A 17,080-nucleotide genomic window follows, 5' to 3' on the forward strand; every position below is an offset into this window, starting at 1 on the left:
ACTTTTGATGATTGTTTCTATTTCTTTGGTGTTAGTTGTGATCTCTCCCTTTTCAATCATAATTTATTTAATTTGAGCTTTCTCTCTTTTCTTTAGCATTAGTGCGGCCAATGGTTTCTCAATCTTACTGACTCTTTAAAAAAAACAGCTTCTGGTTTCATCGATATGTTCTACTGTATCTCTAGATTCTATCTCATTGATCTCTGCTCTAATCTTGATTATCTCCCATCTTGCGTGTGAAGTTGGTTTAATTTGTTGTTGATCCTCCAGTTCCTTTTTTTTTTTTAAAGAAGACACATATGTCTTCTTTTTTTTTTTAAAGAATTTATTTATTTGACAGAGAGTGAGAGAAGGAGAGAGACCACAAATGGGGGGAACGGTAGAGGGGAGGGGGAAGCAGGCTCCCCGCTGAGCAGGGACCATGATGCGGGACTTGATTCAAGGATCCTGAGATCACAACCCGAGCCGAAGGCAGAGGCTTAACCCACTGAGCCACCCAGGTGCCCCAATCCTCCAGTTTTGTTTTTTTTTTTCAAGTTTGGTATTAATTTTATTCTATTTTCTGTATAACTTTAAGTACATAAAGGTTTATTTCCACAGGCCTCAGGAAATGGGTAGAAGTCACAGGACAATCTCTCTTCCCACCAAAAAAGTTGCATTATTTTGGTAAGTGTCCTAGAGAGAAAAACTGTAATTTACATTAGCAGTGCTGTGCAAGATTCTTACATAAGACCTAAAACCAGGCTGCAGTGGAGATTTTAGTCCTTTGTTCAGGTGCCTGGACAGAAGCCAAAAGCAGTTGAGCATGACAGGGCAAAGGAGGCAGTGAAGGTGGAGGACAGGCACCCAGCATGGAAGGATGAAGGAATTCCAGATCCCTTGGAATGGTGTGTTTTCCGTTTTTTTTGTTTGTTTGTTTGTTTTGTTTTTCTTGTTTAAGTCGTCTCTGTAGGAAGGTGCTGGGCAGGGATCCCAGTGAAAGGAAGGGGCCAAGACTCCCTTAACTGGCCTGGGTACAGGGCACTGCCACAGCGGCTGACATGGAAGAACCTACTCTCCCAGGTTCAGGCAGAGCCAGGATGGAATGCAGAATGAAAGGAATGCTTATGGGAAACAATTCTGCTTGGAATGCTAGCTGGCCAGCTTCAGCCTTTGGTCAGGTACAACCCCTGCCTCACTTGTCAATAGTGAAAAATTAGTTCGGTTAGAAGAACCCGCTAGAATCACACCTGCCTCTGCTACCTTCACGCTCATTGTTAGAAAAAGGTGAACCTGTGTGAACATTCTGATCTGTTAATCCCCGGGGACTGCTTTAGTCTTCCCAAAGACTGTTGGTCAAATAGCCTGCAAAGGCTGAAAGCTTAGACACACCAGTGCTGGTGTGCAGTTCCTTAAGGAGGGACTGGTGGTGTGGTTGAGCCGATAGAGAAAAGCCGCACCTTCCTGCAGAAGATGAACTGACCTGCTCTCCCGCCCCAAATCTCAGCCTGAGGTATATTTCAGTGAAGGCAGGTAGCTGTGCTTCTCAAAGCAGAAAAGCAGTTGAAGAGCAGAAAGGTAGAGGAAACCTAGAAAAGAACCGTCTTGATACAGATTTATCCCATGGTGTGAGGGAGAGGGCAAAGAACCCGGTGGCACTTCGCTTATCCAGCAATTTCTGTCACTGTGGTGACCAATTTCTGCCCATTCCATAGGGTCTTGAACTGCTCAGGGACTGGGAATTCATTAAAGTCACCGCCTTCTGTAGGAATGAGGACATTCATCTCAGAAGATTTGGCACTGACTATCTCGCAATCCAAGGAATTCTTGCTCAGGTAGACATGGCAGCCATCTGTTTTGTTGATGGAAATGGTTGGCACTTTACCCATTACCTGAACTTTGACATCCCTGCTGTTGATTATCTCCACAATGCCCACCACATCATCGAACACTAGACCGAGTTTCTTACAGTTATCTACTGTAATGGAGTTTATTTTGCCCTTGATTTGCAATGTCGTGTTGACACACTTGTATATGTAAGCCACCTGTTTCAGCTCTGTGTCATCAATCACCAGGTTGGGAATGTTCTCCTGATTTTCCACTCTCCACTTCTTGCCCTCCAGTTCCAGTACAGCTGGCTCCTTCTTTGTGGTTGGTTTGGAGGATGGGCTGACTCCTGGTTTAGGTGCAGAGAATGGTTTGGGGCCAGTTCGTACCGGACCGCTCTGAGTCTTCAGGGCAGGATTCCTGTGAGTCTTCATGTCGTCAGACACATGTTTCAGGGCACGTGTGATGCTCTCCCCCTGATTAATCTGCGCAAACAGTGCTGAGCGGGAAGCAGACTCATCTGAGCCTGAACTGACGGGGACTGGTGGGGGAGGTGGGCCTGGTGGGGGAGGAGGGGGACCAGATCCGGCAGAGGGTCCAGATGGCAATCCACTCAGTTCTTTTGCCACAGGCCCCGTTTTGCTCCAGGCCAGTCCAGTGGTATGGAACTCCTTAATGTAAGCCTGTAGCTCTGTCCATATACTCAAGTAAGCTTTGACCCAATCCACATGCTTCTTATCGACATCTTTGTACTCCTTGAGGACTCGGTTTGTATAAAACATGGCAGCATCATTCATTTCTTTCACATAGGGACCAGGCTTGGGAGCCATAGCCACCCAACCCAGGGCCTGGATACTTTCGCTGACAGCTGATAAGTGATTGAACAACTTGCTGCCTCGGTTCTTCTCCCGGAAGGTTATCACTTCCTGGATCTGCTCTGAGATGGGTGCCAACAAATCGGAAAGCTTATTGCCTGCTGGCTGCTGACACTGAGAGGCTGTAACCAAGAGAGCTCGCTCCAACTTCAGACCTGTGTGGACCATCTCCGCATGTTTCTGCACATCTCCCCCAATCTCTTTACTGATCTTCAGGTACTCTGCCACAGGACCAGCAAGCAGTGAGTCGAATGCTTGCACATATGGAGCTGCTCCTGCTTTGGGAGCACTGTCACCATACCCACAGTGCACATCAGAGCCATGGGATACAGCCTCCAGGCGGCCCACTGCCCTCTCCAGTCTTTCTACCAGATTTTGCATGTCAGCCATTGTGTACCACCTCAGAGTTCCGCCTCACCTCCCGACTGCGAACAGCCGCTCTTCACTTCCCCCAATCCTCCAGTTCTTTAAGGTGTATAGAGAGTCGTGTATTCTGGATTTTTCAAAAGTTTTTTTTTTTTTTTTTTTTTTTTTTTTTTTTTTTTTTTTAGTGTCGCTTGGATGGCTATGTATTTCCCCCTTAGGACCGCCTTTGCTGTATCTCATTGGATTTGGATTGAAGTGTCTTCATTCTCATCGGTTTCCATGAATTGTTTCAGTTCTTCTTTGATCTCCTGTTTGATCCAAGCATTCTTAAGCAAGGTGGTCTTTAGCTTCCAGGTGTTTGAGTTCCTTCTGAACTTTTCCTTATGATTGAGCTCCAGTTTGAAATCATTGTGAGCTGAGAATATGCAGGGAATAATCTCAGTCTTTTGGTATTGGTTGAGTCCTGATTTGTGACCCAGTATGTGGTCTATTCTTGAGAAGGTTCCATGTGCACTTGAGAAGAATGAGTATTCTGTTGTTGTAGGGTTGAATGTTCTGTATGGACCTATGAGATCCATCTGGTTCAATGTGTCATTCCATGCTCTTGTTTCTTTATTAATTTTCTGCTTGGATGATCTGTCTATTACTCACAGAGGCATGGTAAGATCTCTTACTATTAATGTATTCATATCAATATGACTCTTTATCTTGATTAACAGTTTTCTTATGTAATTGGCTGCTCCCATATTGGGGGCGTAGATATTTACTATTGTTCGATAACTTTGGTGGATATTCCCTTTAAGAAATATATGGTGTCCATCTGTATCTCTGACTACAGTTTTAGTATAAAATTTAATTTATCTAATGTGGGAATTGCTACTCCGGCCTTCTTTTAAGGCCCATTGCCATGAAAGATGCTTCTCCATCCCTTCACTTTCAGTCTGGGTGTATCCTTAGGTTGAAATGGGTCTCTTGCAGACAACATATGGATAGGTCCTGTCATTTTATCCAACCTGCAACCCTGTATTGTTTTATGGGTGCATTTAGGCCATTCACATTGAGAGTGATTATTGATAGATACGTTTTTATTGACATCGTGTTAGGTTTGAAGTCTTTCTTTCTGTAGATTGTCTCCATATTTCTGTTCAATGAAATTCTTGGGATTTTTCCTCTTTTATAGAAACCCCCTTAACATTTCCTGTAGTGTCGGCTTGGTGTTCACATACTCTTTTAAGCCTTGCCTGTCTTGGAGACTCTTTATCTCTCCATCCATTTTGAATGTCAGTCTTGCTGGATAAAGTATTTTTGGCTGCATGTTCTTCTCATTTAGTGCCCTGAATATATCTTGGAAGCCCTTTCAGGCTTGCTAGGTTTTTGTGGACAGGTCTGACATTATTCTGATGGGCTTTCCTCTGTACGTAAGGAGCTTCTCTGCCATAGCTGCCTTCAAGAGAGCCTGTCTACAATTTTGATTCCTCATTCTTACTACCACGTGTCTCGAGGACTTTCGAGATTCTATTATCTTGGTGGGGAGACCGTTCTGCATCTAGTACATAAACAATGGATCCATTCGCGAGTTTGGGAAAATTGTCATGGAGAATTTGTTCCACTCTATCTTCTAGACTTCTTTCTTTCTCCTCCCCTTCAGGGATTCGAATATTGGAACGTTCCATGGCGTCATTTATTTCCCTAATTCTGTTTTCGTGGCTTCTAAGCTGTTTGTTCCAGGATTCCTCCTGATCCTTTCTCTCTATCTGTTTCTCTTCCAGATCACTAATTCTGTCTTCTGTCTCAGTTACCCTTGCCTTTAGAGCATTTTGATTAGATTTGAACTCATTGAACACATTGTGAACATCATCCCTGGTGGCTTTCAGTTCTGCCCTAACAGAGGTGTTCCTTCCTCTTGTCATTCTGTTCATTGCTGGTTGAGGGAATATAGAGTCCAAATTATCAAGGACAACACAAGAAAAATATACCCATGAAAAAAATCCAATGTTATCCCAACCTAAGACCAATACACCATCAAAGCCAACATGATCCAAAACAATAAAAAAAAAAAAAGAAAGAATAAAGGAACGAGAGAGAGAGATGAAAGGGAACAACAAGAGAAATTATAATCTCTCAGGGTGGAAAGCGCAGAATGATCTGCCAATTCCTGCTTGATTTTTGGTGTTAGAAGTCGCTGTGTCCCAAAATTGCAAAGAAGGCAGAAGTTAGATATATAGCAAGATAAAGTTGAGTAGAATGAAAAATGGTCTGCTATGGAGCACAACTCTAAAACATATTTACACCAAAAAGAAGATAATAGTTAAAGAGGGAGGGGCTAGTGTAATATGGTGAGTGCTGTGAAGTCTGTAAGCCTGATGATTCACAGACCTGTACCCCTGGGGCTAATAATACATTATATGTTAATTTTAAAAATGTAAAAAAAAAAGGAGGGAGGGGCTAGACAGTAGAGAATAGGAGACCCTGTTCCAACTTGTCTCCTGAGGTGAGGTAAATATTTAACAGTACATTGTGAACACCCATGATATCATCCTGAAATGTAAGATTATACACTTTTGGATCTCTCCAGTGGCAGGAGATCCTCAGTGGAGAGGTAAAATGGAGTGGAAGCAGTCAGACTGATACTGGAAGGGATATCAGAAGGGGAAGGGAGCCACCAGAAGTGACCCACTGGAAAGTAATACTCTAATAAGAAAGTGCACTGTGCTTGATGACCAGCATTTACTTAGAGTCTAGTTAAAAGCATTCAAAAGGAACAAAGGTTCTTAAGGGGCATTAGGTGGAATTGGGCAGCCATAAGCACGCACCTAAGCCCATGGCCCAGGGTAATCACAACCAGCACCCACCATACCTGAGAGTGATGATCAGGGGCTCCTGTCAGTGGCCCCTGAGGATGCAGCATTTTGCTGTTTGCACCTATGTGAGGGCTGCACACCCCTGCCCGCACCTAAGAATTATTGGGATCCCTTAGGGGGTGGAGAAGGAGAGGGAGACTAGAAGGTATAGTTAAACAAATTCTGGATGAAAATTTCCCCAATCTGGGTAATGGAACAAGTGCTCATGTCCTAGAGTCAAAAAGGCTATTCCCCCCAAGGTCAGTGACTCTCAAAAGTCCTCCAGACACTTAATTCTGACATTTGTTAATCATCATTTTAGAAAGGAGGTCTTAAGGGAATCTAGGGAGTAGAGATTCTTTATGTACAGAGAAAGGACCATCAGAATAATGTCAGACATGTCCACAGAAACCTGGCAAGCCAGAAAGACCTGGTGAGACATATTCAGGGCACTCAATGAGAAGAACATGAGGCCAAGAATACTTTATCCAGCAAGACTGACATTCAGAATGGATGGAGAGATAAGTAGCTGTCAAGACTGGCAAGGTTTAAAAGACTACATGATCACCAAGCCAGCACTACAGGAAATATTAAAGGGAGTTCTTTAAAAGAAGAAAGAATGCAATAGTGATATAGAACAGAAATTTACGAGACAATCTATAGAAACACGGACTTCACAGGCAACAGGATGTCAATAAGTCTTATCTTTCAATAATTACTCTCAATGTGAATGGCCTAAATGCTCTCATAAAACTGCCCAGGGTACATACTGTATAAAACAATAGGACCTGTCCATATGATATGTACAAGGGACACATTTGGAACATAAAGAATGCATCCATACAGCAAGTGAAGGGATGGAGAGCCATCTTCCATAACAAGGGGACTGAAAAGAAAGCTTGGGTAGTGATTCTCATATCAGATAAATTAGATCTTAGGCTAAAGATATAGTCAGAGATACAGAAGGACACTACATCATTCTGAAAGGGTCTATCCTACAAGAAGATCTAACAATCGTAAACATTTATGACCCCAACATGGCAGAACCAAATACATTAGTCAATTCTTAATCAAAATAAGGATTCATTTTCTCTGAGGAACTAACTGAGGGCAAGGAGAGGAGGGTTTTGGGAGGTTGGGTGAACCTGGTGGTGGGTACTATGGAGGGCATGTATTGCATGGAGCACTGGGTGTCATGCTTAATGAATTCTGGAACACTGAAAAAAATTAAAAAAATAGGGGGAGACAGGATGGTGGGGAAGTAGGAGGAGGCGCTGTTTCAACCTGTACCCTAATGCGAGCTGATTACCTACCAAAGAACTCCGATCACCCATGAAATCAGCCTGAGATCAGAATTATACATGTCTGGATCTCTACAGGGGCAGAAGATGCCAGTGGGCAGGTAAAGCAGAGTGGGAACATTGGACTGATATCGGAAGATAAACAAAAGGGGGAGGGAGCCACCAGAGGTGACCCATTGAAAATAATACCAGTAATATGAGAGTGCCCTGCATCTGGGGACCAGCATTAACTTGGAGACTGGTTGAAAGCACTCCAAAAGAGCAAAGGATCAGTGGGAGGAAATTGTGGGAATGGGGGCGGCTAGGGACAGGGGCTTAAGTCCCCAGACCCAGGACAGCCTCCCCTGACACTGAGCCAGAGAGAGTGCAGTGGAGAAAACAGGTCTTGGTCCCTGAGCTGCCAGCGTGCCTGAGATTGCATGGAGTCTGGCTCCTGTGAGGTGCTGGGAGCCACGCCAGATGGCAGAATGCTGAGCACTGCTACAGAGCATGAGACAAGCGCGCCCCTCACCCTCCCCTGAGAGACATGCGCAAAGGCCCACCCGGCCCTCTAAGACCCGTGCCATTGTTTCAGAGCCTGAGACCCATGCCCCAAACTCTCCCCTGAGAGAGGTGTGAGAAGGTCCAGCCTGGTGCTTTCGGACCTGCACACCACTCTCAGCCTGAGACAAGTGTGCGACCCACAGCCTCCCCTGAGAGAAGTGCGTACAAGCTGGGCACTCTTAGACCCAGAAGGACCAGGCACTCCCAGCCCAGGCCAACGGGAAAATCTCAATGTGCAATCGTTGCTTGGAACATCTCTGGTGGTCTGGAGCTGCGCAGACAGCTGCCACTGCCGTGGTTTTGGGTACAAGCAGAAGATCCTGCATCCCCAGGGACCGCGACTCAGAACCTGCTCTACCAGGGGCCAAGTGGGAATTTATATGGGTTCTGCAACACCCACAGAAGAGCAGACTGAGGCTTCTCTCTGAGAGGGAGGTCAGGGTGCAGTTTGCTTTCCTCTAAACATACGAAAACCATCAAAAGCAGTCAAGGCAAGAGAAAAAAAAAAAGTGAACAAACATAAAAACCTCCAGAGAACAAAAGCCTGAAAAAATGGGTTTCCTTAGAGCCCACCCCCTTGAGGGAGGCGGGAGGACTTAACTCAGGGAACATCATTGACTGAAAACCGACGTGGCAGGCCCCTTCCCCAGAAAACCAACCAGGAGAGGGAAAAAAAAAAAAAAAGACTACAAGAGAACAACCACCACTACTTCAAAGGACAAAATTTATTTTTAATTTGTACCCACTATTCTGGCTCATTTTTTTATATAGATAATTTCTTAACCTATTTACCATCACAGTGAGCTGTCCAGTACATCAAATTCCATAATAACCTTCTAACCTGAACTTTTTGATACGTACACCTGTGACTTTCTTTTGTATTTCTATTTTTTAAATTTCTTTTTTTAAATTTTAGTTCAGTTTAGTCTAGTTTATTCCTTTTTTATTTTTATTTCCTAATATTCATATAGAGATAAACTTCAAAGTAATCCCCTTTCCCCATCAATACTACCCCTATACGTAAATCAATTTTTAATCCCCCTTTATCTTAGGAAGGTTGAGTCCTTTAACAAAGATATCAAGATACATCCAGGAAGAATCAAAATAACCTTCCTGGCCCACACTGAGAATTTATAACCACTCTCCCATCTTTTTCTTCCACCAGTGTTTCTGTGTTTTTGTGTTTGTCCTGATAGTATATAAATCTTACACTTGGTATTCTTTTTGACGAGGTTCTTCCTTTATTTGCATATATATATATATATATATATAATTTTCTCTTCTCACATACTTTTATCAGTCTTTTTGTTAGTCTGTTTTTGTTTGTATACCTCATAAATCTTACATTGGGGCCCATTTGGGCTGAATCTTCTCTTTTATCTTCCCTTTCTTTCCTGTCTCTCTCTCTCTCTCTTTTTCTTTTTCTTTTCTTTTTTCTCTCATTTGGGTGGGGAATTCTGATTGCTCAGAAGTTTTTCAGGGTGCACCTTGACTGCATCATGGCCAATACATCCAGCTACATCTGTTCAGTCATCTCTCACCAAAATGACTAGGAGGAGGAATGCCCAACAGAAGAAAAATACAGAGGATGGCCCTTCTGCAACAGAGCTAATGGGTCTCAACATAGACAATATGTCAAAAAGAGAATTCAGGCTAACAATTATCCAGGCAATAGCTAGGTTGGAGAAAGCTCTGGATGGCCAAACGGAATTGATTACGGCTGAACTGAAAGCAACCAGAGATGATGTTCACAATGTTAGGGCAGAGCTGAAAGCTACCAGGGATGATATTCACAATGCTCTCAATGAGTTCTAATCTAATCTAAATTCTCTCAAAGCTAGGGTAACTGAGACAGAAGATAGAATTAGTGATTTGGTACACAAGCAGATAGAGAGAAAGGATCAAGAGGAAGCCTGGAACAAACAGCTTAGAAACCATGAAAACAGAATCAGGGAAATAAACGACTCCATAAAACGTTCCAAGGTCAGAATTATTGGAATCCCTGAAGGGGAGGAGAAAGAAAAATGTCTAGAAGATAGAGTGGAACAAGTTCTTCATGAAAATTTTCCCAATCTCGTGATTGGAACCAGCGTTCATGTACTAGAGGCCCCACTGTCTCCACCCAAGATTATAGATTCCAAAAAAACATCAAGGCACCTGATAGTCAAATTGAGGAATCATAATTGTAGGTATAATCTCTTGAAAGCCGCTAGGACAAAGAGGCTCCTTACTTACAGAGAAAATAACGTCAGACCTGTCCACAGAAAACTGGCAAGCGAGAAAGGGCTGGCAAGATATATTCAGGGCACTAAATGAGAAGAACATGCAGCCAAGAATACTTTATCCAGATAGACTGACATTCAAAATGCATGGAGAGATAAAGAGTTTCCAAGACTGGCAAGGCTTAAAAGACTATGCAAACACCAAGGCAACACTGCAGGAAATATTAAGGGGGGTTCTATAAAAGAGGAAAAATCCTAAGAATAGCATTTAACATAAATATAGAGACAATCTACACAAAGAAATACTTCAAAGGTAACATGATGTCAATAAAAAAGTATCTATCAATAATCACTCTCAATGTGAATGGCGTAAATGCACCCATAAAATGGCACAGGGTTGCAGATTGGATAAAACGACAGGACCCATCCATATACTGTCTACAAGAGACCCATTTTGAACCTAAAAATACACCCAGACTCAAAGTGAAGGGATGGAGAAGCATCTTTCATGCCAATGGGCCTCAAAAGAAGGCTGGGGTTCTGATTCTCATATCAGATAAATTAGATTTTAAACTAAAGACTGTAGTCAGAGATACAGAAGGACACTACATCATTCTTAAAGGGACTATCCACCAAGATGATCTAACAATTGTAAATATCTATGCCCCCCAATATGGGAGGAGCCAATTACATAAGAAAACTGTTAAGCAAGATAAAGAGTCATATTGACATGAATACATTAATAGTAGGAGATCTTAACACGCATCTCTCAGAAATAGACAGATCATCAAAGCAGAAAATCAATAAAGAAACAAGAGCATTGAATGACACATTGGACCAGATGGACCTCATAGATATATACAGAACATTCCACCCTAAATCAACAGAATATTCATTCTTCTCAAGTGCACATGGAACCTTCAGAAGAATAGACCACATACTGGGTCACAAATCAGGACTCAACTGATACCAAAAGACTGAGATGATTCCCTGCACATTCTCAGATCACAATGATTTGAAACTGGAGCTCAAGCACAAGGAGAAGTTCCGAAGGAACTCAAACACCTGGAAGCTAAAGACCACCTTGCTTAAGAATGCTTGGATCAACCAGGAGATCAAAGAATAATTGAAATATTTCATGGAAACCAATGAGAATGAAAACACTTAGGTCCAAAACCTATGGGATACAGCAAAGGCGGTCCTAAGGGGGAAATATGTAGCCATCCAAGCCTCCCTCAAAAAAATTGAAAAATGCAGAACACAGCAGCTGTCTCTACACCTTAAAGAACTGGAGAATCAACAATAAACCAAACCAACTCCACACTTAAGAAGGGAAATAATCAAGATTAGAACTGAGAACAATGAGGTAGAAACCATAGACACAGCAGAATGTATCAATGAAACTAGAAGCTGGTTTTTTGAAAGAATCGATAAGATCAATAAACCATTGGCCACACTAATCCAAAAGAAAAGAGAGAAAGCCCAAATTCATAAAATTAAGAATGAAAAGGAGAGATAACAACTAACACCAAGGAAGTAGAAACAATCATCAGAAGTTATTATCAACAGTTATATGTTAAGCTAAGCCACCTAGATTAAATGGATTCATTCCTGGAAAACTATAAACTCCGAAAATTGAACTTGGAAGAAATCGACAACTTAAATAGACTGATATTTAGTAACGAGATTGAAGCAGTGATCAAAAACCTCCCAAAAAACAAGAGCCCAGGACCTGATGGATTCAATGAGGAATTCTACGAAACTTTCAAAGAAGAAATAACACCTATTCTCCTGAAGCTGTTTCAAAAAATTTAAGCAGAAGGAAAAGTTCCAGCCTCTTTCTGTGAAGCCAGCATTACACTGATCCCCAAACCAAAGACCCTACCAAAGGGGAGAATTTCAGACCAATACCACTGATGAATATGGATGCCTAGATTCTCAACAATATCCTAGCAAACTGGATCCAACAGCATATTAAAAAGATTATCCACCATGACCAGGTGGGATTCATTCCTGGGCTACAAGGATGGTTCAACATTTGCAAATCAATCAATGTGATAGAACAAATTAATAAAAAAAGAGAGAAGAAGCACATGGTCCTCTCAATTGATGCAGAAAAGCATTTGACAAAATCCAGCATCCATTCCTGATTAAAACGCTTCAAAGTATAGGGATAGAGGGAACATTCCTGAACTTCATCAAATCTACCTATGAAAGACCCACAGCAAATATCATCCTCAATGGGAAAAAGTTCGCACCCTTCCCATTGAGATCAGGAACACGACAAGGATGCCAACTCTCACCACTCTTGTTCAACATAGTATTAGAAGTCCTAGCAACAGCAATCAGACAACAAAGAGAAATAAAAGGTATCCAAATGGGCAATGAAGAAGTCAATCTCTCTCTCTATGCAGATGACATGATTCTTTATATGGAAAACCCAAAAGACTACCCCCCCAAACTACTAGAACTCATTAAGCAATTCAGTAACGTGGCAGAAGTCTATGTACAGAAATCAGTGGCTTTCTTATTCACTAACAATGAAAATACATAAAGGGAAATTAGAGAATCGATTCCATTTACTATATCACCAAGACCATAAGATACCTGGGAATAAACCTAACCAAAGAGGTAAAGGATCTGTACTCTAGGAACTACAGAACACTCATGAAAGAAATTGAACAAGACACAAAAAGATGGAAGACCATTCCATGCTCTTGGATCAGAAGAATAAACATTGTTAAAATGTCTATACTGCCTAGAGCATCTATACTTTTAATGCCATTCCAATATAAATTCCACCAGTATTCTTCAAAGAGCTGGAGCAAATAATCCAAAAATTTGTATGGAACCAGAAGAGACCCCAAATTGCTAAGGAAATGTTGAAAAAAAAAAAAAAAAAGATAAAACTGGGGGCATCACGTTACCTGATTTCAAGCTTTGCTACAAAGCTATGATCACCAAAACAGCATGGTACTGGCATAAAAACAGACACATAGACCAGTGGAACAGAGTAGAGAGCCCAGATATGGAACCTCAACTCTATGGTCAGTTAATCTTCGACAAAACAGGAAAAATATATACAGTGGAAAAAAGACAGTCTCTTCAATAAATGGTGCTGGGAAAACTGGACAGCTATATGTAGAATAATGAAACTCGACCTTTCTCTTACACTGTACACAAAGATAAACTCAAAATGGATTAAAGACCTCAACATGAGACAGGAATCCATCAGAATCCTAGAGGAGAATATAGGCAGTAATCTCTTCGATATCAGCCACAGCAACTTCTTTCAAGCTATGTCTCCAAAGGGAAAGGAAACAAAAGCCAAAATAAACTTTTGCAATTTCATCAAAATCAAAAGCTTCTGCACAGCAAAGGAAACAGTCAACAAAACAAAGAGGCAACCCACAGAATGGGGGAAGATATTTGCAAATGACAGTAGAGACAAAAGGTTGATATCCAGGATCCATAAAGAACTCCTCAAACTCAACACACACAAAACAGATAATCATATCAAAAAATGGGCAAAGATATGAACAGACACTTCTCTAATGAAGACATAGAAATGGCTATCAGACACAGGAAAAAATGTTCATCATCACTAGCCATCAGGGAGATTCAAATTAAAACCACATTGAGATATCACCTTACACCACTTAGAATGGCCAAAATTAGCAAGACAGGAAACAACATGTGTTGGAGGCGATGTGGAGAGAGGGGAACCCTCTTACCCTGTTGGTGGGAATGCAAGTTGGGGCAGCCTCCTTGGAGAACAGTGTGGAGATTCCTCAAGAAATTAAAAATAGAACTTCCCTATTGCCCTGCAATTGCACTACTGGGTATTTACCCCAAAGATACAGATGTAGTGAAAAGAAGGGCCATCTGTACCCCAATGTTTATAGCAGCAATGGCCACAGTCGCCAAACTGTGGAAAGAACCAAGATGCCCTTCAACGGACGAATGGATAAGGAAGATGTGGTCCATATAAACTATGGAGTATTATGCCTCCATCAGAAAGGATGAATACCCAACTTTTGTAGCAACATGGATGGGACTGGAAGAGATTATGCTGAGTGAAATAAGTCAAGCAGAGAGAGTAAATTATCATATGGTTTCACTTATTTGTGGAGCATAACAAATAGCATGGAGGACATGGGGAGTTAGGAGTAGGCAGTTGGGGGAAACTGGAAGGGGGTAACAATGAGAGACTATGGATTCTGAAAAACAATCTGAAGGGTTTGAAGAGGTGGGGGTGTGGGAGGTTGGGGGAACCAGGTGGTGGGTATTTGAGAGGGCATGGACTGCATGGAGCACTTGGTGTGGGACAATAACAATGAATACTGTTATGCTGAAAATAAATTTTAAAAATTATTAAAAAAATAATAAAAAATTAAAAAAATAAATAAAAAAATTTAAAAAAATCAATAAAAATAGGTACATGCCCTGTCATCTAATAGTAACACTTACAAGTCTTAGTGACAAAAAATGATCTTGAAATTAGCTCAGGACAAGAAGCCTGCAACATGCAATGGTAGAAATATTTGATTGTCAGCAGACTTACCCACAGAGACCTGACAGGACAGAAAGAACTGGCATGATATATTCAGAGAACTAAATGAAAAAAAAAAAATTGCAGCCAAGAGTACAAAAGTTGTCTATCACTGAAAATAGGAGAGATAAAAAGCTTCCAAGACAAATAAAAATTAAAAGAATTTACAAACACCAAATCAGCCTTACAGAAAATATTGAAAGGTGTCCTCTAAGCAGAGAGAGCCTAAAAGTAGTAGACCAGAAAGGAACAGAGACAATATACAGTAACAGTCAACTTACAGGCAATAAAATGGTACTAAATTCATATCTTTCAATAGTCATCCTGAACGTAAATGGGCCAAATGCCCCAAATCAAAAGACTCAGGGTATCAGAATGGATTAAAAAAAATCAATATGCTGTTTACAGGAAACTCATTTAAACTCATTTTATACTCAAAGACACCTCTAGATTTAAAGTGAGGGGATGGAAGACAATTTACCATGCTAATGGACATCAAAAGAAAGCTAGAGTGGAAATTCTTATATCAGATAAATTAGATTTTAAGCCTAATGCTATAATAGGAGATGAGGAAGGACACTATATCATACTCAAAGGGTCTGTCCAACAAGAGCCTCTAACAATTTTAAATATCTATGCCCCTCACATGGGAGCAGCCAAGTGTATAAACAAATTAATTACAAAATAAAAGTAACACATCAACAATAATACAATAATAGTAGGTGACATTAATACCCCCTTCACTGAAATGGACAAATCTTCTAAGCAAAAGATCAACATAGAAAATAAAGTTTTAAATGACACACTGGACCAGATGGACATCCCTGTTATGCTCAGAACATTTCATCCCAAAGCAACGGAATACACATTTTTCTCTAGTGTGCATGGAACATTCTTCAGAATCGATCACAATGAGGGTCACAAATCAAGCCTCAGCCTGTACCAAAAGATTGGGATCATTCCCTACATATTTTCAGACCACAATGCTCGGAAGCTTGAACTCAGTCAAAAGTGGAAAGTTGGAAAGAACTCAGACAGATAGAGATTAATGTGCATCCTACTAAAGAATGAATGGATCTACTAGGAAATTAAAGAAGAATTGATGAATTCATGGATATAAGCGAAAATGAAAACACAACTGCTCAAACATCTTTAGGACACAGCAAAGGTTGTGCTGAGATGAAAGAACATAGCGATGCAAGCCTTTCTCAAGAAACAAGAAAGTTCTCAAGTACACAACCTAAACCTACACCTGAAGAAGCTGGAGAAAGAACAACAGAGAAAGCCTGAACCCAGCAGGACAAGAGAAATAATAAAGATCAGAGCAGAAATCAATGAAATAGGAACCAAAAGAATAATAGATCAAATTGACGAAATGAGTAGCTGATTCTTTGAAAGAATTAATAAGATTGTTAAACCCATGGACAGACTTACCAAAAAGAAAAGAGAAAGGGCCCAAATAAATAAAATCAGGAATGAAAAAGGAGAGATCACAACCAACAGCAAAGAAATACAAACAATTATAAGAACATATCATGAGCAACTATAGGCCAGCAAATATGACAATCTGGAATAAATGTATGCATTCCTAGAGATATATAAACTACCAAAACTGAACCAAGAAAAAAATAGAAAACCTGGACAGAATTTTAACCAGTACAGAGATTGAAGCAGTCATCAAAAATCTCCCAATAAACAAGAGCCCAGGGCCACATGGTTTCCCGGGGGAATTGTACCAAACAATTAAAGAAAAATTAATACCTATTCCCCTGAAACTGTTCCAAAAATTGAAGTGGAAGGAAAACTTCCATCCTCATTTTTGAGGCCAGAATTATTTTGATCCCAAAACCAAAGACCCCATCAAGAAAGAGAATTACAGACCAATATCCTTGATGACCACAGATGCAAAAATTCTCACCAAAATACTTGCCAATAGGATACAACAGTACAACTAAAGTATTATTCACCACGACCCAGTGAGATTCATTCCTGGGCTGCAAGGTTGGATCAACATCTGCAAAACAATCAATGTGATATAATGCCTTAATAAAAGAAAGAAAAAGAACCATATGATCCTCTCAATAGAGGCTGAAAAAGCATTTGACAAAGTACACCATCCTTTCTCAATCAAAACTCTTCACAGTGCAGGGATTTAGGGTACATATGTCAATATCATAAAAGCCATCTATGAAAAACCCACAGCGAATATCATCCACAATGGAGGAAAACCTGAGAGCTTTTCCCCTAAGGTCAGGAATGTGGCAGGGCTGGCCTCTATCACCAATGCTATTTATCATAGTACTAGAAGTCCTAGTTTCAGCAATCAGACAACAAAAAGAAATAAAAGGCATCTGAGTTGGCTAAGGAGAAATCAAAATGTCACTCTTTGTAGATGATATGATTCTTTATATGGAAAACCCACAAAACTCCATTCCCAAACTCCTAGAACTCATACAGAAATTCAGCAAAATGTCAGGATATAAAATCAATGCACAAAAATTAGTTGCATTTCTATACACCAACAGGAAAACAGAGGAAAAGGAAATTACAGAGTCAATCCCATTTACAATTGTGC

At 40.8% G+C, this 17,080-nt stretch overlaps 1 protein-coding gene across 1 annotated transcript; it reads right to left on the reverse strand.

The window, feature by feature from the left end:
• Positions 1-522: 522 nt before the first annotated feature.
• LOC125100077 (adenylyl cyclase-associated protein 1-like) lies at positions 523-3,129 on the reverse strand. Its single transcript, XM_047729907.1, has one exon. The coding sequence runs from the start codon at positions 3,069-3,071 to the stop codon at positions 1,644-1,646; it is 1,428 nt and encodes a 475-aa protein (XP_047585863.1). The 5' UTR covers positions 3,072-3,129; the 3' UTR covers positions 523-1,643.
• Positions 3,130-17,080: the final 13,951 nt, after the last annotated feature.

This window comes from Lutra lutra, chromosome 5 (genome assembly GCF_902655055.1).
Source record: "Lutra lutra chromosome 5, mLutLut1.2, whole genome shotgun sequence".
Classification (NCBI taxonomy): domain Eukaryota; kingdom Metazoa; phylum Chordata; class Mammalia; order Carnivora; family Mustelidae; genus Lutra; species Lutra lutra.

Excerpts from the sequence above, each read along its gene's own strand:
- LOC125100077 (XM_047729907.1), bottom strand. The coding sequence starts at position 3,071 with ATGGCTGACATGCAAAATCTGGTAGAAAGACTGGAGAGGGCAGTGGGC.